This window comes from Bradysia coprophila, unplaced genomic scaffold (assembly GCF_014529535.1).
Source record: "Bradysia coprophila strain Holo2 unplaced genomic scaffold, BU_Bcop_v1 contig_70, whole genome shotgun sequence".
Lineage (NCBI taxonomy): Eukaryota > Metazoa > Arthropoda > Insecta > Diptera > Sciaridae > Bradysia > Bradysia coprophila.
The window spans coordinates 1804718-1825721 of record NW_023503941.1 but is presented as its reverse complement, the minus strand read 5'-3'; the positions used below and the strand labels follow the sequence as shown (position 1 = coordinate 1825721).

At 38.5% G+C, this 21004-nt stretch overlaps 2 protein-coding genes across 3 annotated transcripts; one reads left to right on the top strand and one right to left on the bottom strand.

The window, feature by feature from the left end:
- The first annotated feature begins 1726 nt into the window (after positions 1-1726).
- LOC119083724 (E3 ubiquitin-protein ligase RNF185-like) lies at positions 1727-7158 on the top strand. Of its 2 annotated transcripts, none has more exons than XM_037193521.1 (3): positions 1727-1894; positions 6378-6903; positions 6980-7158. In XM_037193521.1, the coding sequence occupies exons 2-3, from the start codon at positions 6384-6386 to the stop codon at positions 7075-7077; spliced, it is 618 nt and encodes a 205-aa protein (XP_037049416.1). In that variant the 5' UTR covers positions 1727-1894; positions 6378-6383; the 3' UTR covers positions 7078-7158. The 2 variants fall into 2 exon arrangements, with proteins under 2 accessions (XP_037049416.1, XP_037049417.1); XM_037193522.1 differs by having other exon boundaries at positions 1728-1894; positions 6983-7158.
- Positions 7159-13163: 6005 nt separating this feature from the next.
- On the bottom strand, positions 13164-20605 carry LOC119083910. Its single transcript, XM_037193722.1, has 2 exons — positions 14512-20605; positions 13164-13237 (listed from the first exon to the last, which is right to left on the bottom strand). Exons 1-2 carry the CDS (start codon positions 20603-20605, stop codon positions 13164-13166), a joined length of 6168 nt encoding a protein of 2055 aa, XP_037049617.1.
- Positions 20606-21004: the final 399 nt, after the last annotated feature.

Genomic DNA, 21004 nt, shown 5'->3' with positions numbered 1-21004 from the left:
GAAGAAGTCCGAAACCATTCACCAAGGTAAAAGTATAAATATATACACCAAATTCGTGTGTATATTCGTCAATTCCCACTTATTCGTGATTTTAGCCATATGTCAATTTTTGTACAGTTATTTTAACTTGACTTGGGGACATGCACAGCTCTGCTACTAGCATGAACACTGAATTGACAAGTGTCAAATTTGGAGGCTTAGTGATACGAGCTACCGCTTAGAATTGTTTTTATTGTATGTTTTAACTCATACATCGACTGTGGGACATGTCAAAAATACAAATGAAAATAAGCAATGACAAGTACGCAATGGAAAGTTATAATTAACTGGTATTCGCGAGGGGTAACCGACTAGGGTAATTTACACACCCTTAAAGGAATTGCCGGAGTATCCGGTAAATAATTGTAATTAATGGAAATACGAGGAATTGATGGAATTATAAGGAATTGACCGGAATTGACTGGAAATACGTTAAATTGTAAGGAATTGAAAGTAAATAAGAATAAGTATGATGATCGGAAAAAAGCACCCGGAAATGGAACTTTTTTCCGATCATCATACTTACCTGTATTTTAGTCTAATTTACTTTCAATTCCCTAACGTATTTATAGTCAGTTCCGGTCAATTCTTTTAATTCTATCAATTTTACGTATTCCCAGTCGATTCCTGTCAATTTCTTATAACTCCATCAATTTCTTGTATTTCCATCAATTACAATTATTTACCGGAGTATCCGGGAAGCGGAAGCTGTAGCATAGCTGTTCCAAATTTTATTTTCGTATAGTCTGACCATTCTTCTTTCAAAACGCTCAAAGCGTTTCAAAATAATCTGTTCATTACAAAACGCTCCTTTAACTTTGACGTTAGTCTCTATTTGACAACTATATTTATAGTGAGTCACCAACTATTTCCTACAAAAAAAATGTCGCAATGGAATTGAATAATAACGGAAAATATCGTGGAATTATTTGGAAAATTCGTAGAAATTAATTGGAATTATAGGAATTGAAGGGCGTATAGGTGGGAAGTATAGGTGTTAATCCGGTAATTGAAGTAATAAAAGGAATTGAAAGGAATTAGTAATTGATTAGCCACCCCTCGGGTATTCGGACCTCTCGCTCTGAACATAACGGTTTATAGTAGGCCAAAAGTATAATGTTTGTCATAAATGGTCATAAAATGGACTATATATTATCTTCAAGGCCGTCCACGTCAAGAAATACCATCCGCGTTAAAAAAAACTCATACAAATGAATGAATGAATGAACGAAACATTTAACGAAGCTTAAGTGAGGTTACGTCTGAAAGTACCGTATCTAGAAGGTGATCTATAAGTCAGCTGCAACTTTTGTATGAAAAGTCAATATTCGGAAAAAGTGAAAGAGCTACCCAGTCGGAATGAAGATCTCAATCTGCAACAAGTTAGTGCAATTTTAAAGCTACATTATTGCGCTCGTAACGCCTGTCAATAATGGTTTCACCTCACTCGTGCAAGAGAAACCATTCTTTGTAATCTTTGCAATCTCTGGACAATTCGGCGAACAACCTAGTATCAGGCGTTCCGAAAAAAATCAAAGTTAAAAGACTACCCACCCTACAATATTTCTCTATTTTGTGTTTGAACCGCACTGACATCTGAAAATCGACATAAAAATCAACAGCTGTAGAGGAGAATACCGATAGATGTCGCGCTAAACGAAAAACACTTCGTCGATGATGACATTTTAGATGTCATTCGTTAAACAAAAAGTCGTCATTTGTGAAAAATAATTATTCTCTCGTCTTAATCAAATTTTTACGAAAATTTTCATATAAATTGCTGTCAAATTGAAACTGTGCCAGCGACAGTGTTATTGCATTTACAACCCAATATTTTAGAATATCCTTAATAAAGGTAAGACAAGGAGCTAATTGCATGTAAATTATACCTGAAATGTTCCTCAAAGTCAATATTGCGAATGAAATACAACATTTTGATGTGTTGAAATTAACAAAATTTGAAATTCTAATTGATGTGTCGTCTGCCCATTGGTTCGCCGATATATTAGTGACCGTGTGACCGTATGGAAGCCTTCGCATTTCAAAATGGTAATTTCTTCGCTGAAACAACACCTTTTGAGGTGACTCTTATTGTTATATCCGATTGATATAATGAACGAAAAACGTATAATCGGATAAATCATATGATTGTGACCGTGACCCGCATTTTTCTTCCGATATGTTAGACGTTCACATCGCTCTTCTATTTCGCTCGATTGGACCAAGTGGGTTTGTTGGTCTAGTTGGACCTTTCGCTCCATCCATACCCAGTTCAAAGAACTTCCAGCTGGACTGGTAACGTGTTTTCGTTTTACGTGTTTACGTTCTGTAGACTCTCATTACCACAGTGTGTGAGTGGTTGTTATCAGCAATTATGACTTGCGTTCTATATTTACTGCGAAAAAGGTGTTTTGTTCCGTGTTTATTTTGTATACGCTTCGCTCTACCTACGATCGAATCATTTTTTTTGTTTTTGCACTTGTCGAGGTCATTTTTACTGTAATAATGATACTCGATGTGTTGCGTGTATATATGCGTGTGAGCTGTCGGTGTATATCATGTCCGGAGCGATAGCGGAGGACTTGACGCAGTCTCAAGCGCAGTCTAACTTCCAAAAAAAGAACGAAGAATTTTTTTTGAGACGCGGTAACTATATATATACGCGAGAATTTCTTTCCTTTGGCCTGTATCACCACAAATCCTATTCTATCTTATTCGCGCTTCAAATACGAGCAAAACGAGCTATCACTCGACTATGTAACTTTAAAATTGCCGGAGATACATCGTTTTGAAGTTGGTCATTTTGATAGAAAATGCACCAAATTAACGTTTTCCAAACAATCAAAATCTTTCAACTTACTCTGTATGTTTCTATCTGTCTATCTGTCTATCTATCGACGGTCGATCTCGGAAACTAGTCAGCCAATCTCCATGAAATTTTGCAGGAACCTCAGGGTGGGCATAAAAATGAAAAGGAAAAACCAGAATTTTGTTTTATTGGCCTAGAAGTGGTTTCTGAGTGTGGTTTTCGAGGGTCGGGAACGCGTTTTCGGCTGTAGCTTAGCTGTATTGAAACCTACAGAGGCGTGCGACCCATCAAATGAAAGTTATTCGAACAAAAAAATAATTAAAAAAATCGGGGCAGATTCGTTTGAGCTAGAGTGATTAGAGTGACCAAATTTTGAGCTACTCGAGCGTAGGATGAAAGGACTAATATTTTTGCGATTATGAGAGATAGAGAGTTACTTTCTTCGGCAAAGTCTCAGAGTTTTACGAGTAGAATAGAGGGGCATATGTTAAAAATGTCGAAAGTTGGAAATGGGTGGGTCAATTATGTTTTTAGAGGTATTTCTTGAATGGTGGCAGATAGAGAGTTACTTTCTTCGGCAAAGTCTCAGAGTTTTACGAGTAGAATAGAGGGGCATATGTTAAAAATGTCGAAAGTTGGAAATGGGTGGGTCAATTATGTTTTTAGAGGTATTTCTTGAATGGTGGCAGATAGAGAGTTACTTTCTTCGGCAAAGTCTCAGAGTTTTACGAGTAGAACAGAACGGTATATGTGAAAAATGTCGAAATTTGGAAATGGGTGGGTCAATTGGGGTTTTGGAGATTTTTCTTGAATGGTGGCAGACAGAGAATTACTTTCTTCGTCAATTTTTTTTTTTTTTTATTGTCGGAGAAAGCGTCCTCTCCCGCACTAAAACTCCGAAAAAAATATAATTATGGTCACGTCCCATATCAGTGATTTTCCTCTACTCCACGGTATTAACGTCATTCCGTCTGGCCTTCTTCCATCGTCTCTCGAAATTCCTGGCGGTTGTAAAACATTAGGGATACCGGCTGAAGAAAAAGCATGTGAGAATATATTGTTGATATCATCGTGACCCGGAACCCATCCCTTACTATTCTTACAAGACAGCCCATGACGACCATATTCGTCGACTAGTTTCCCACAAACACAACGGTGTTCTTCACATATTTTGCAGCCCAACCTAAGTGCTACGGCTATTCTTGCCGCATTATTGTCTAAAAGTAGCCCCAGATTACTTGAAGGTACTACTTGCAACCACTTTGAAGATTCTTTTGTTGATGATGCAAGCAACCTAGCACGATCCACTGGAGAACTGGAAGCCAATAACCCGTCAAAAACCTTTCGCACACCTATTAAGTCCCATTTCTTTTGAATACTCTTATCTTTTTCACCTAACAAAGAGTATTCCGAAGGAAGACTTCGTAAGACCGACAAAACGTTATCGTTCAACACTTTCAAACCAAACCTGCTTAGGATCTCATCCGACAATTTCGAAGACTGATGGATAGACGACAAGTATGCAGGATAGGCCAACTCTGAGGATTTCCTAATTCCAAGACCACCGAAAGAAAGAGGGAGAGATGCCTGATTCCAGGAAACATCTCCGAGTTTCGTGTTCGTAATAACTTCAAGAGTAGCGCGAAACGATTCGTCTACTCTGTCTAATACCTCTGGTACTAAGAATGACTTGCATGTACGCAACAGATAATTGAACCTAGGAGCTGAAAGAGAACTCTTAAAAATACACAGAGCAGGATGAACGTCCAAAAGCTGCAAACGCTTGGACAACAGCTCGACGCTTTCAACCTTAGTCGAAAACATTCCAATGACGCCTTCCTCGAAAACAGGAGTACCAAGCAATTCGAAATTAGTTTTGTCAACTTTACGAATGCCTGGTAAAAGACTTGATATCTCACTATACATCCTTTCTTCCTCGTCTGCATTCACGAAAAATACCTCGCACTTTTCGGCGTTCAACTCCATCCCTGAATGCTCACAAAAGTCTAATATTCTTCTAATATCTGACAAGAGAGCTTCTAGTTCGTCACCTATTGTCCCGTCATCGAGATACCAACCATTTAACTTCGAAACTAAAGAATGAGTCATCTTCATTATCCCTATGCAAAAAGCAGGTGGACCTAAAGGATCGCCTTGCTGCACGCCTCTACTCGACAGAAAGATCTCCTCGTCGTAGATCAAATTGGAATAACGACTATAAGCTTGTCTTACCATTGGAGACATCTCTGGACAGATCTCTTCTACTTCAGACAAAAGCAATTTCCTAAATAACATGTTGAAAGCATTCTTAAAATCAAACTTGATTATAGCCATAGCTCTTTCGTGTTCCGCTGTAGCGAAACACCTAACCGCATGGATAAGAGCTTCAGCGCCCCCTTTCACCCCAAAACCTATCTGGATTGGAGCTAAAACTTTCGCTAATTCATCTCTGATGTGATAACAAACTATTTTCCCTGATACACGTCTCCAAGTAATACCTACAGCGATCGGTCTAACATCTACCTTCTTCTTATCAAAAGCTAATAAAGAAGCTCCATAAAAAATCGAAAGAACATCCTCGCATATCTTACCAGATTTAGCCAAATCTGAAAAAGAAGCTATTGCTTTCAATAACTTTTTGGCTGACTCGCCGCAAGTAAACGAAGTCAAATCCTTTAGATGGCGAGGACGCAATCCATCAAGTCCACTAGAAGAACTCAATGGAAAGTCCCTAATCGCTTCAATTACTTCTTCAACTTGGGTAAACTTAAGCTTAACCGCGTTAGAAAACTCAGCGTCTACTTCCTCATCATGAGGGTGTTTAGAATTCAACTTCGCTTTCGTCTCTGGTGTCGCTTCCGCAATAGTCTCATTTGAAGACAGAACTCGAATTTTCGATTTTCGTCAAATTTTCGATTTTCGTCAAATTTTCGAATTTCGTCAAATTTTCGATTTTCGTCAGATTTTCGAATTTCGTCAAATTTCGAATTTCGTCAAATTTTCGAATTTCGTTAAATTTTCGATTTTCGTCAAATTTTCGAATTTCGTCAAATTTTCAAATTTCGCCAAATTTTTGATTATCGTCAAATAAGCCAGCTTGTTTGAACTAAAATTTGGTGTAAAATTAAATTTTTGCGTAACGAAGCTGAAAGCGTCAACTCTAGCGATATCATTCATTTTAGAATTTTTACTTCAAAGACTGCGTCACACTTTTCTCGAAGAGATTTTTGTTGGGATAGTAGGTAGAAGTGGATGAGTATGTTTCGCATAACAAGAAAAATTCTTTCGGATAATATCGTCCCGTGAAAGATAAAATTGTCTACAGCACAGGGTATCCATCCTCAATACAGGGAGATCTCTCTTCCTCATATTGAAATTGCAAGGAATGAATACCGTCCACTGAACGATGAAATCAACGTTAGCAATTGATTCCCGTAAATATACTGAAAGCAAAGTTCTGGCCCAACATCCCCTCCATTGATCCGTTTCACGTAAACCTTCTCTGAATTACAATTGCTTTCAATTACAGTTAACAATGGCGTCACCTTCAACTTCCACATCGCCATTGAATCCAAGCAGCGTTACGGCAACCATGGAAACAGAGCCTAGTCCTACCACCTCCACAGAGTCTGAACCGAGTGAAAAGAGCAAAACCGACGGAGACGACAAAAAGGACGACTCAATATTTGAGTGCAACATATGCTTGGACACGGCCAAAGATGCCGTTGTCAGTTTGTGCGGCCATTTGTTTTGCTGGCCATGCCTGCATCAATGGTTGGAGACGCGTCCGACCCGACAGTTGTGTCCCGTGTGCAAAGCGGCAATAAGCAAAGAGAAGGTCATTCCATTGTACGGACGCGGCAGTACGAATCAACAAGATCCGCGAACGAAAGTTCCGCCACGACCAGCCGGTCAACGTGTCGAACCGGAACCACAGCCCGGCTTTCAGGGATTCGGTTTCGGCGATTCCAGTTTCAGCATGTCGTTCGGCATTGGTGCATTTCCGTTCGGCTTTTTCACACAAACATTCAACATCGGCGAACCACGAGCGCCGTGTAAGTGTTCGGATTGTGTTCATGCCCGTTGGCGGAATGACGGCAGATAAAAATGTTTTCTCTTTCTTTGTTTCAGCAGTCAGTGGCACGGCCCAACTCGAAGACGAACAATTTGTGTCAAAGCTATTTTTATGGGTGGCCTTGCTGTTTCTGTCCTGGTTGGTACTGTCCTAGTTTCCATCTCGTCGAAATGATTGTGCAACGGCCGGGTTATCGAATCGAAAATAATATTTTGACTGTTCCCCTCAACTTTAACCGAAAGCATTTTGCTGTAAAACGTGCAACCAATCACCTGCCCCGCATTGACAAATTTATTCCCTTCCCCCCATCTAATCGATTCCACTGACATACCCAACGTATAAACTCAAATCAGAGCACCTTTGCATCCGTTAACCTCGACATTCACCTTGCACCACACTCCGCATTCAATGGATATGGCACAGTTGCGTCACGTGACTAATTTTAGTGTTTCATTTCCTGGTTGCGTCACGCGCAAACTTAATTTCATTTCCATTCAGTGGAGTGTGATGGAACGGTGACGGTCGAGATAAGTTACTTTAATAAAATGACAGCTGTGCGGGCGCTGAAAAATATTTTCCAAAATGGCTCAAAGCTCGGCCCAATTTTTGATCTTCAAGATCATGTCAAGAAATCAATCTGTGATGTAGGTCCAGATCGTGAATTGCGATCGGATCAAACGCAATGTCTGTGCTACTGTTTCAGTTGAAAGTGGACGCGGAGCGATAGACATTGGGTTTGACGAACTTATTAGGGAAATTTACTCTCTGGACCCCCAGACTCAAAGTTGGATGATTGGATGATTGAATTCAATGATTCAATAAAATTGGTTTCTAACACGGCAGAGTAATCTAAACCTTAACTTTACTCTGTCGTGGTTTCTAACGAACTTGTTATGTGATAGTCTTGTTTGACTGCGTAGCTTTAGATTTTCCAGAGGATGACCATCATTACAGTAAAATGCTCAATTTCTCATTCACACCTGTGTCAATTTGTTCAACTTTATACATTTGTGTTACTAAGCCACCAAACGTAGTAAGGTAACAGCAAATCAGTCAAAATTAAGCGAGGAAGTAAGAAAAGACATTTCAATCGTTCACTCTATATAAATTATACTATATTACACAGCTGCAGTGCTTAATCAACTAAATGAAGGAAAAGGAAGAGAGAGAGAGAAATAAATGTAAAAAAAGTCAACTGAATAAACGTTTAGTTACAGGAAATGCCGCGTTTGTTTCTCATTTTCTTCCCAACATCCTGACCTCCACATTGCTTATGTAAATGCGGAAAGCGCAACGCCATCGCACGGCACATCGTACAAATCATTTTTTTTTAAAGAAATATTTCTGACATGTTTGCACGAAAATCCAACCGTTTTTAGCCCCGTACGAAGTACGAAGGGGCTTATAGGATTACGATGCCGTGTGTAATTGATGGAATTAGAAGCAGACGGTAAGGGCAAAGTGTTTGCCTATGTTCATAGATGACGAATCCGCAATAAAAATTTGGGCCGTCTGTCCGTCTGTCTGTCACGTCGAAATCTTGAGTAAATCAAATCCGATTTCAAAAATTTTTTTTTCTCTGAAAGATAGTCAAAAACATAGCTAACGCCGACCCGTACGAAACACCTATTCGTATCAAAAGCCTTTAATGTGAAACTCTTCATTTCTCTTACTTCATTTTCTTCTCTGCTGAAAAACTATTCTCCCTTTAAAATCACTTACATTATCCACTCTTTGCCTTGTTATCATATACAATTAAATTGCCGAAGGCAATATAGACAGCCCCGTACGAAGACAAATTTCATAAATTCCTATTTAAACAGCTATATACCGCTATATTTACCTATATTTTCCTATAAATAAACATTTCACAGATAAATATATGCTATTATATAGCTCTATATGCCTGTATATAGCTCAATATAGCTGTATATAGGTATATATAGATGTCCGTATATGGAATCCCTGAAACCCCACACACATAACAAATTATTTCCATGTTAACAGAAACACTCTAAGTATCATTTTTCCCACTTTATATCGTTTTACTAAAATCCAATATGGCCGCCGCCGGCAGCCATTTTGTTAGGAGACCGGAAATAGTACCGACGCTTTACATTCGTTAATACCTTTCAAACAAAAAAAAAATTCATGAAATTCGGTCAAAATTTACTCGAGATATTGTCAAAATACACCACGTTCACTGTAAGGCCGAGTAGCCAGATAAGAGCTCACTCCAAGAGACCTAGCTCACGCTCCGGAGAACATAATTTCATAAAAAAAAATTTCCCTGATTGGTACGGTCAATACCTATCTAATAAAGCTAAAACAGACGAAATATGTTCAAATGTGGCCGACCTACAAGCAAAAACTGCTTGCCGCACTGTGCCTGTTCCACACCAAGGGGTCTAACTCACGAGTCGGTCATCCGATTTCCATAAACTTTTTTTTTGTCGATCGGTATTGTAAATACCTTTTATTTGACGTATCACTTACAAGTTTAACGTTTAAATGTCCGGAGATATCTTCGAAAAACCGTAAAGCACTTATTGGGCCACAGCTCGGGAGCGGTCGATCCAAAATCACTCATCTTCGAACTTAGCCTGTCTTTTGACATTACCAAACGGGAAAAAAAAGAATTTTCAAAATCGGATGCGTTTTACTCAAGTGATCGTGCAGACGGACAGACGGACAGACGGACATTTTTTTTTTCGCGGATTTGGCATCTCTAGGCAACCACAATAGGTTTCCCCTTACTCAGGGAGTCCAATTCGACGTGTTACAAACGTATGCGTAAACCTATAAGACCCCAGTACTTCGTACGGGTCTAATGAGGCTAAGTTCGAAGATGGGCATATTCGGGTCGGCCCTTCGTGAGTTAGGGCCACCTAAGTGATTTAAGGTCTTTTGGTGATATTTATGGCAAAATAAACGATGGAAATGTAAATGACACGGCAAATGATAGGTATTGTCAATACCAATCCAGGAAAAAAAAGTTTTTAGACCCGTACGAAGTACTGGGGTCTTATAGGTTTACGCATACGTTTGTAACACGTCGAATTGGACTCCCTGAGTAAGGGGAAACCTATTGTGGTTGTCTAGAGATGTCAAATCCGCGAAAAAAAAAATGTCCGTCTGTCTGTCTGCACGATAACTTGAGTAAAACGCATCCGATTTTGAAAATTCTTTTTTTTCCCGTTTGGTAATGTCAAAAGACAGGCTAAGTTCGAAGATGAGTGATTTTGGATCGACCCCTCCCGAGCTGTGGCCCAATAAGTGCTCTACGGTTTTTCGAAGATATCTCCGGACATTTAAACGTTAAACTTGTAAGTGATACGTCAAATAAAAGGTATTTACAATACCGATCGACAAAAAAAAAGTTTATGGAAATCGGATGACCAACTCGTGAGTTAGACCCCTTGGTGTGAAACAGGCACAGGGCGGCAAGCAGTTTTTGCTTGTAGGTCGGCCACATTTCAACATTTTTCGTCTGTTTTAGCTTTATTAGATAGGTATTGACCGTACCAATCAGGGAAAATTTTTTTATGAAATTATGTTCTCCGGAGCGTGAGCTAGGTCTCTTGGAGTGAGCTCTTATCTGGCTACTCGGCCGTACAGTGAACGTGGTGTATTTTGACAATATCTCGAGTAAATTTTGACCGAATTTCATGAATTTTTTTTTGTTTGAAAGGTATTAACGAATGTAAAGCGTCGGTACTATTTCCTCCTAACAAAATGGCTGCCGGCGGCCATATTGGATTTTAGTAAAACGATATAAAGTGGGAAAAATGATACTTAGAGTGTTTCTGTTAACATGGAAATAATTTGTTATGTGTGTGGGGTTTCAGGGATTCCATATACGGACATCTATATATACCTATATACAGCTATATTGAGCTATATACAGGCATATAGAGCTATATAATAGCATATTCCTCTGTGAAATGTTTATTTACAGTGAAATATAGTTAAATATAGCGGTATATAGCTGTTTAAATAGGAATTTATGAAATTTGTCTTCGTACGGGGCTGTCTATATTGCCTCCGGCAATTTAGTTGTATATGATAACAAGGCAAAGAGTGGATAATGTAAGTGATTTTAAAGGGAGAATAGTTTTTCAGCAGAGAAGAAAATGAAGTAAGAGAAATGAAGAGTTTCACATTAAAGGCTTTTGATACGAATAGGTGTTTCGTACGGGTCGACGTTAGCTATGTTTTAAAATCGGGTGAGAGGACCGTGAGTTAGGGCCTTAGAAGTGAAAAGCTACTAGGGCCCTATGTGTATTTTACATATAACTCGAGCAAATTTCATCCGTTTTTCGTATTTTTTGTTTCATTTGGAAGGTAATCAAAGGCCGAATAGAATGTAGTTGAAAAAAAAAATTGGATCCTCGGACTGAGGCCGATACTAGGCCCTATGTGTATTTATACTCAATATATTAAAATTTTAGGGCTATTTGAAATTTTTGTTTTATTTGAAAGGAACGTCGTACGGGGCTTCGTAATTGCGCTATGCGCAATTTCTAAGATGTACACATTACATAATAATTTTACTTTAACTGCATTAACCGGCGCAATAGGCTTACGGTCAAAGTAGGGTGACAGACGCACTAGGGTCACGTACGCAATAGATATACGGGTTTGTACGGGGCTCAGTCGCAGCAAACGCTCCGACTGTTCTGATGGCTCGTTTTTTGTTTGAAAGATACTAACGAATGTAAAGCAGCCGTACTAATTTCCACCTCCTAACAAAATGGCCGTCGGCCGCCATTTTGGATTTTTGTAAAAACAATAGAAATCGGTGAAAATGATACTTACAAAGTTACTGATCAGTGGGAAGTGATTGGTTATGTGTGTGGGGTGTTTCAAGCATCCCAAATATGGATATCTATTTATAAATATATACAGCTATATTGAGCTATATAACGGTGTTTAACCCGTAGGAGCTTTTTCCTACGGTTATCCTTTTATCGAATAAAAAGACTAAGATGTTTTATTTTAATTATAAACTTTACTTTATTAACTGATTCTTTTACAAGAACTCTCCTGTTTGAATACTTCTCAAACTCTCCTGTTTGAATACTTCTCAAACTCTCCTGTTTGAATACTTCTCAAACTCTCCTGTTTGAATACTTCTCAAACTCTCCTGTTTGAATACTTCTCAAACTCTCCTGTTTGAATACTTCTCAAACTCTCCTGTTTGAATACTTCTCAAACTCTGATCTTATCCATTGAATGGATACAGTATTTATACTAATTCTAAACAAAGAACTTATTGTTATAATTACAATCACTTATAATTATCGTGGGAAGTATTTTAACGCTTGATTCACATAGTAATAAAGCAATGCACCGGATGTGACGTTCATCCTTTTCCATAATTTGGTTAATACATTTATACCGAAAACTATCCGGAATAAATGTTTCCAAAAAAGACAATTAATTATAAACATTTCCAAGAAATGAATACCATAAATCATTTAACATCTTTTTACCACATATTTCGCTTAATGCATCTCATATTACACGTTAATGATTGCAATGTTTACATTCGCGCATATAATTGTTCATAATGTCGCGTATATGATTCAAGTATAACAATTCTATCGACTGAACTGTTAATGCATTGCGCATGCGCGAGCATGAAGATGCGCGCGCATATTGTAATTATTATATGTGATCTAATTGAATAGAAATTTTACATAATTTTATATCATTATCATTGCAAGCATTAACATACTCCCGACCGTTGAATATTTAATTCAACAAATAAGTTCTAGGATTTATTCTAGGATTACAATAAGATGTAAGAATTAACTTGCTCCTGACCGTTGCGTATTCTATTTCCACTCAAATTTTCAATTTTTTAGCATGAAAAATTTAAATAGGCAAGTACACACAATGGAAAAATCATAAGCTGCCTTTCAAGTAATTAATACATACGTATACAATGCAATGAAAACAACAAAAGTTTCCTTAAGAAATGCACACAAATGCACATAGTTAGTAGTTAATTCAAAAAATAAAATTTAGGTCAGTTATCCACAACATACATATGACTATGCACTAAAAGTGACATTTAATGATTCGTCTTTTGGAATTTTCTCTATATTAGTCACTGGAACTGTTTCTATTGTGAAACTTTGCTGTTTTCTTACTTTGAGCATCCAGTAAATAAATAGACTAATGAAAACAATAAGCAAAATTACAATAACATATACCATTGTGTAGTGGTGAATGTCATGGACGCTGATAGTAGGGAATGTCTGCATTTGTTGTTTCTGATTGTGAATTGCCTTTTCCAATATCGCCATCTGTTCGTCCAATTGCATTGTTTCATGTGTAGGTTCGTTTGATGAATTTGGTTTTATTTCGATTAGAATATCGGAAATATTTAGCTTAGGGATGACAATATGAAGTTCTCCGTAATCAACATCATTTTCCGAAGTAATTTCGTAGTTCGCTGCTTGTAGTACACATTGAGGATCCAATCGAACAATGCCCGCTCCTTCCGCGTAACACGTTGTCGCTTTATTACCGCATATGATATTGAAGGTTGTCCTGGTTTTTGTTGTAAACAAGAACGTATTTGGCGTATGCAGCTTAGACCATATTTGATCTCCAAGCACTGGAATTAATGCACATCTTGGAGAAATAGCCTTTGTCGTGTGGGTAAATATAGCCATTTCACATTCCGCTGAACCATTGTAGATATTATACAGCATATGTTTTTGCTCGCATATAATAATGTTGTCAACAAACGCCTTGCATGCTGCATTCTCATTATGAGAAATCATATAATATTTGTCTTGACGATTATTAATGCAAATATATTGCGCCGTTGTGTGGATAATGCGCATTGCATTTTTGTCATTTCGAAAAGGAACTGGTATTATATGGTGCATGTCATAAAATTCTCTTTCAATCAATGGAATTGTTAATTTTATGATGAGATTTCGTTTGCCCATGCTTACTTCCGCATTCATTATGCTATACAAATGTACCAAATTAGTTTGTACATCATTTCCAGGTATCATCAAATTTCTTTTGATTTCGCCTGACATTTTTTCCAAATGTTGCATCAACTGTTGTGGGGTAATCAGTATGGTTGAAATATGTCCATGACGAACTTGAGTAATTACGTCAATAATAGCATTAATTCTTTCGCGATGGTTTTCAATTAGCGACAAGGCTTGAATTGATAGTGAATCAAAATGCGAATTTTCTATTGTAACGTTCCTTAATTCCAACACTTCGTTGTGAACTATTGTGTATTGCTTTGACACATTCATTTCATCACGCTTGATTATATTTTGTGTTATGTCTTGAATTGTTGTCTGATCAGCAATTAACTTCATTGCATTTTGATAAGTTCCGTTCAAATATTCGACTTGCTTCTGGATCAATTCACTGTCATCATGGTCCATAACTCCAGTAGTTAGTTTCAAAGCACTTCCGAAAATATTTACCCAGCCTCGTTTGCTTCGTTTATTCACTTTTTCTGATAGTGATAATTGTATATCACTATTGGACCCAGCCCGCCGTTTTCTCATCCTGCGCTGATGAGAAAACTGTCTAATCAACTCACTTTGTTCTTCCAATATTTTCACTTGCTGTCGAAATTGCTTTCGTGTGATATTGCAAAGCTTCGGGGGTTTTATCTTGCTGCAAATGGTGTCCAACTGGTCCAACATAGTTGTTATTTCGGATGCCTGTGACCATAGTTGATCTAGACTTAGTACGCATATGATGTTCCATTTATCATGAGTTAAAGCCATTCTGCCCACTGGTTCGAAATACAGTCCTTGATTATGATCGAATGATTTGTATTGGCACTGTTCAGCCTTTGCTCTGCCAAGGAAAGCGAGAAAGACGAATGCTACAGTTGCCACTGAACATATTGTGGTTTTGATTTTTGATCTGGTTCTTCGCGCAATCGGCTCTTCTGGCTGCTTGCCGATTACTGGAGGCTCCCGACCATTTGACACTCTCAATAATTTGCCCTGTGGTTTAGCGATTGCAGAAACTTCCTCAATAGTAGTCTCTGCATTAGCAACTTCTATTTCGGAAGACTGCTCAGTTGTTTCCTTAGATTCCTCGATAGATGGTATGACGCTAGGTTGAGCTGGATTTTGTATGTGCTGGCTCGAGGAAGCTAACGTATCTGGCTCGTCATTAACCTCAATTGGCAATGGACAAATACGATGTATTGCTCTTCGTACCAAATGGGTTGAAGCGGTCATGTTTGCTATTCGTTTTTTGTTGGTAGCTATGTCCGGAATTCTGACCACACTGGTTATTAATTCGACAACTCGTACTTTACCATTTTCATCACAAAAAACCTTTGTGACTCTGCCCATTCGCCATTTTAATGGAGCCATGTTATCTTCTTTTAAGATGACTAATGTTCCAACTTTAATGTTGTTGCATTCCTGCCTCCATTTGGCCTTGCTTTGTAATTCCGCCAAGTATTCCGTGGACCATCGCCGCCAAAATTCCTTTCGCATTTCCATCATTTTGTACCAAATTTTTGTTTTGGGGCCATTTGAGATGTTTCGGTCCTCTAGACCTGTCAGTGGTCCTCCAATTAAGAAATGCCCAGCTGTTAATGGCTGTAAATCGTCGGGATTGTTGGACATCGGTGTTAACGGCCTGGAATTCAGAATTGCTTCAATTTCGGCTGTGATTGTTCCCAGTTGATCATAAGTGAGTCTGGCAGAATGTAACATTTTTCGCAAATGCCACTTAGCTGATTTGACAGCAGCTTCTGCTAATCCGTTAAAATGTGGACTTCTTGCCGGACAAAATTTCCATTCAATTTGATGATCCTGACAATATTCGTACAATTTTTTCTGGTTTTCTGTGTCCGAAAACACATTTTTTAGCTCCATCAGCTGGTTATGAGTTCCTTTGAAGTTAGTAGCATTGTCTGACACGATTGCGTTTGGTAATCCCCTTCGTGCGACAAATCGTTTCAAACAACAAATGAACCCGTCTATGGACAAGTCTATTGCGGCTTCCATATGAACTGCTTTTGTCGTGAAGCACACAAAGATGCAAATATATCCTTTAGTTACTCGTTTTCCACGAATGGTGCTATGAATTTCAACCGGTCCTGCGAAATCTACGCTTACGTTGTAGAACGCTCGTGCTATAGTTGTCCTAGATTTAGGCAGATCTCCCATGATTTGCTCCATCATTTTTGGCTTCGATTTTACACAGAGGACACAATTTTTCACGACCTCTTGCGCCAATTGCTTGCCTTGCTCTGGCCAGTATTTTTGCCTAGCTATCGCTAAGAGTGCTTGTGGTCCGGCGTGCATATTTTCACGATGTAGCTGCTCCAATATTAATCTTGTCACATAATGTTTCCTTGGTAGTAATACTGGATGTCGCTGATCGAATGAAATTTCGGCTGTTCGTAATCTTCCACCGACTCGTATTAGACCGTCTGCGTCTAAGATTGGTGAAAAGTTAGAAAATCGACTTTTCAAATGTTTTCCTTTGCTTAGCAAATCCAATTCTTCAGCAAAACAGGTTTTTTGGACGTGTTTGAGTATTACGCGCATCGCTGCTTTTAATTCCGTTATCGACAATGTTTCATTTGATTGCTCTCGTTCGCCATTGTTTTTTCTCAGCATTCTCAGCGCGTACGCCACAATTCGTTGAAGGACTCGAATAGAATTTCTATGATTGATCCTGTCTATGAAATTGGCTTCTGGTACTGAAGCTGTTAGCACCGTTTTAATTTGCTTTTCTTCAGTGATTTCTCTGATGAATGAGGCTTTCATTTCTGGCCAATCTTCTTTTTCTTGATTTAAGAATTGTGGTCCTTCCCACCATAGCTTGGATTCCAACAGTTTTTCAGGTGTCATTCCACGTGACACTAAATCTGCTGGGTTAGACTTCGTATTGATATATCTCCAATTTTCCGGCTGAGTTTTCCTTTTTATTTCAGCTACTCTGTTGGCTACAAATGTGCGGTAGGTTCCATCTGATAACACCCATGATAAGACAACTTCCGAGTCCGTCCAGTAAGTAGTGCTAGATATATTCAGTTGCATCGTTTGCTCAACCTTTTTTGCTAATTCCACGTTTAGTAGCGCTGCACACAATTCCAGCCTTGGCAATGTTGTTTGCACTATCGGGGCAACTCTGCTTTTAGAACAGACCAAGCTGACTAGCCGTTCTCCGTCTGAATTTACCGACCGTAGATAAGCAACACTTCCATATGCTTTTTCACTTGCGTCCGAAAATAAATGCAGTTGTATATCTGACGGATTATCCACCAATATGCGCCTGGGTAGTTTCACCTTATTTAACTTTTTTAGTTGGTTTCGATACTGCTCCCATTTGCTATTCATGTGCATTGGTACTGCTGCATCCCATTGCAATTTTAATTTGCATATCTCTTGCAAGAATATTTTTGCCATCACGACTACCGGATTTACGAAGCCAAGTGGGTCAAATAATTGTGATAGTTCCGATAAGACTGTCCGCTTTGTGACTTTGTTATGCTCTTTTGGAACGTACGAAAGCATAAAAATGTCGTCTTTGGGAATCCATTTTACTCCCAATGCCTTCGTTTCTGTTTTTTCTGCATTGATCTCCAGGCTTACTTCTCGCTTCTTTGCTGGTATTGTTTCCAATAACATTGGATGATTGGAGCACCATTTATGTAGTTCAAAATGTCCACTTTTGCACATCTGTATTAATTGCTCTTGTAGCACTAGCGCTTGTTCCACATTTTCGGCTCCAGTCATAACATCGTCAACGTTAAAATCTGATTTTGCTATTTTTGCGGCTTCAGGATAGACGTTCTTGTGCTCTTCGGCCAATGTTTGAAGTGCTTTTATTGCCAAATAAGAAGAACATGTTAGCCCATATGTCAATGTTTTTAGTTTATAAAATCCCAATGGTTGGTCTGGTTGTTCTCGCCAGATAATCATCTGCCATTTTTGGTGACTTTCAGTCACTTCTACTTGGCGATACATTTTTGTAATGTCCGCTGAAAACACTATCGCGTGTTTTCTGAAACGAACTAATATGGAAAATAAGTCGTCTTGAAGCATTGGACCATTAGCCAGTATTTCATTCAGTGAAATATTCGTTGTAGTTTTTGCCGATCCATCGAAAACTACTCTAAATTTCGTTGTGCTGCTGGATGGGTTCCTAACGGCATGATGAGGTATGAAATAATTCTCATCAGTTATATTTTCCAACTGTACTTGTTCCATGTGCCCAAGGTTTTCGTATTCTCGTAGAAAAGTAACGTATTCCTCTTTTAGCTCCGGATCCTTTTGGAATCGTCTTTCCAAGAACAGGAATCGCCTTATGGCCATATTTTTCGAATTGCCCAGCATTGATGGTTCTTTTATGAATTGCAAATTCACAATAAATTTTCCATTGTCACTATCTCTCATAGTAGTTTTGTCGAAATATTCCTCACAATTTACTTCGCGATCAGTCATTGGTTTCTTGACCTTGTAGCGTTCTTCCAATTGCCAGAATTTTTCAATTTGTTTCTCGAGCTGAGTTTCATTTACCATTCCCACGAAAGCTTCCTGCTGTTGTAGACCCAGCACTTTTCCAGTTACTACCCAACCGAACACCGTATTTTGCAAATCTGGTAAGGATTTTCCAATCTCGATTTGTCCAATGGAAATTAGTTTGAAGAAAAGCTCTCCACCAATGATGATGTCAATTGCTGCTGGTATGTTGAAATTAGGGTCAGCTAAGTTGATATTTTTTGGAATTTTCCATCTGCTTGTGTTTACTTCGTTCAATGGTTGACACGTGCTGACCTCCTTTAGGACGAACGCTTCTAGATTCGCCTCGAATCCAGATGCCATTGATTTAATAACAAAACTTGCTCGTTTTGTTGATTCCACTTGCGATGATCCTACTCCATTAATTTTCAAGCTTGATTGGCTTGATTTTGCTTTAATTTTGTTGCATAACTTCTGTGTTATGATATTTATTTGGGAACCAGAGTCCAATAATGCTCTGGCTTGACACGGTTGTCCATTTGACCCAATGACATTAATTATTGCGGTTGCTAAGAACACATGATCAAGATGCTCATTTTTAGTTGTTGTTCCCAATAATGACGTAGCCATTTTCTCCGAATGCATTAGAGTGTGGTGTTTTCTGTTGCACTTGGTACAACTATTTTTTTGTTTACAATCTCGTATTTCGTGCCCTTTTACTAGGCAATTCCAGCACATCTTCCAATTCCTCAATTTCTCCACTTTGCCTTTTAGGTTTAGTGCAGCAAATACTGGACATTTCGATATGTAGTGGGGTTCTTTGCAATCACATTTCTTGTTGGCATTAAAGATGTTCGGGGACGTGCTTGGAGTGGCGACCAATGACGTTTTTTGGTTAGGTGTGTCCTGGCTTTTAAATTCCCGGAAACTTATTTTCTTTGCAGGCTTCTTGTTGCCTTTCTCTTCGTTTGAAGATTCCACCGTTAAAATGCTGATACGTTGCTTCAAAAATTCCAGTAATTCTTTGTAACCACGCAATTTGGGTGGACCATCAATTTTGTTTTGGAAATGACCCATAGTTATGCTGTCGATTCTTTCTTCTACTATGTAGTAGAACAACATGTCAGTATCCTCATTCCAAGGTATTCCCATGTTGGAGATCAATGAAATGGATTCACTGATTTCATCTGTGATGTTTTTCATTGATTCGACGACGTATCTTTCCATTTTTGGCCCAGACTTTAGTTTTCTCATTAGCTGCACCATTATCAAGTGACAATTTTCATATCTGTCATTGAGCGTTTTCCAAGCGATAGCGTAACTGGCATTTTCTATTGGTAACGCTGAAAGTAATCTTAAAGGTTCACCTTTTAATTGCCCTTTCAAGTATGCCAATTTTTCGCAGTCATCCAATTGCTGCTGCCCGCCAATCATACGTTGGAATAACTCCTTGAATGATTTATATTTGACGTATTCCCCGGAAAAGAGAGGAACATTTAATTTCGGTAATTTCGCCGATGATTGCCAGTTAGCTGGATTGGAAGGTTTCGAGGCTTCGTACTTCGCAATAATCCTTGTCATTTCATCCGTCATATCGAAGAAATCGTGTATGTTACAGCTTGGACTGCTAATTATGTCGCACTGCACTTCTATAATTCTCGAATAGCTTTTAATGATATTTGCCAACGTTCTGGCTTGATCAATATCATTTTCGCTTTCCGCTTTATGCACTGCAATTATGTAATCATTGAGCCGCTGCATTAATAACCCCATTCTGGTTGAGGTAGTATCAGTCGCATTGCTGATATCTTTAGGATTTTCGTTTGCATGCTTAAACAAATTATCCAGGTTTACATGGTCTCCAGTTTTGCCGGTTTTTAGCTCTGGATTCGCTTCCTCTAAATCATGGATTGTTCTTTGCATCAATGCCTTATACTCAGTGAAATACTTTATCGTTTCGTCGTAGTAGTTGGCCTTGAAGTATTGATGTTCGCTGTCCAATAACGGAGTTTTGCACAAAAATTCATTATTATTGTTGAACTCGTTCCGAAGTTCTTCAGCTTCATTAATCAATTGCTTAACATATTCGTAATTTTTCCTTTCAATAGGTAACGAATTGTAGCTTGCTAATTTAGATCGAACCTTGGTTCCGATCGATTTTTGCGCCGTAAGCGCTGCGTCTACTTGAGACATTTTAATTTGACCTTATGTCGATTCCCGGGATTATTTTATTTATTTTAACGCACCGCGTTTTTATTTTTTAATATTTATGACACACCGTGTCGAGTTGTAGTTTGCAAGGCTACTTTCTTTTCTAGTGGGTCTCAGTACTATTTCTATTATAGCTTGGACTCTCACGTTCTGTGACAAACTATGTCAATACGTAGTTTCCAATACTACTGTATTTATTTTAACGCGCCGCGTTATTTTTTAGTTAAGAATTCCCACTTTTACTTTAACAGCCAGTGCCGTTTGTGGATTTTGAATTCAACTTTTTATTTTTTGCAACACACCGTGTCACTTTATTTTTCCTTTAACAGATCGTGCTGTTTGTGGATTAACATAAGCTTTTATTTTTTATAACACACCGCG

Bases quoted from the DNA above. Each gene is read 5' to 3' on its own strand.
- LOC119083724 (XM_037193521.1), top strand. From the start codon at position 6,384: ATGGCGTCACCTTCAACTTCCACATCGCCATTGAATCCAAGCAGCGTT. The intron at 6,904-6,979 runs GTAAGTGTTCGG...TCTTTGTTTCAG, and splicing joins CGGCGAACCACGAGCGCCGT to CAGTCAGTGGCACGGCCCAA.
- LOC119083910 (XM_037193722.1), bottom strand. From the start codon at position 20,605: ATGTCTCAAGTAGACGCAGCGCTTACGGCGCAAAAATCGATCGGAACC. The intron at 13,238-14,511 runs GTGAGTTGATTA...TTGGACGAACAG, and splicing joins GAAAATATTGGAAGAACAAA to ATGGCGATATTGGAAAAGGC.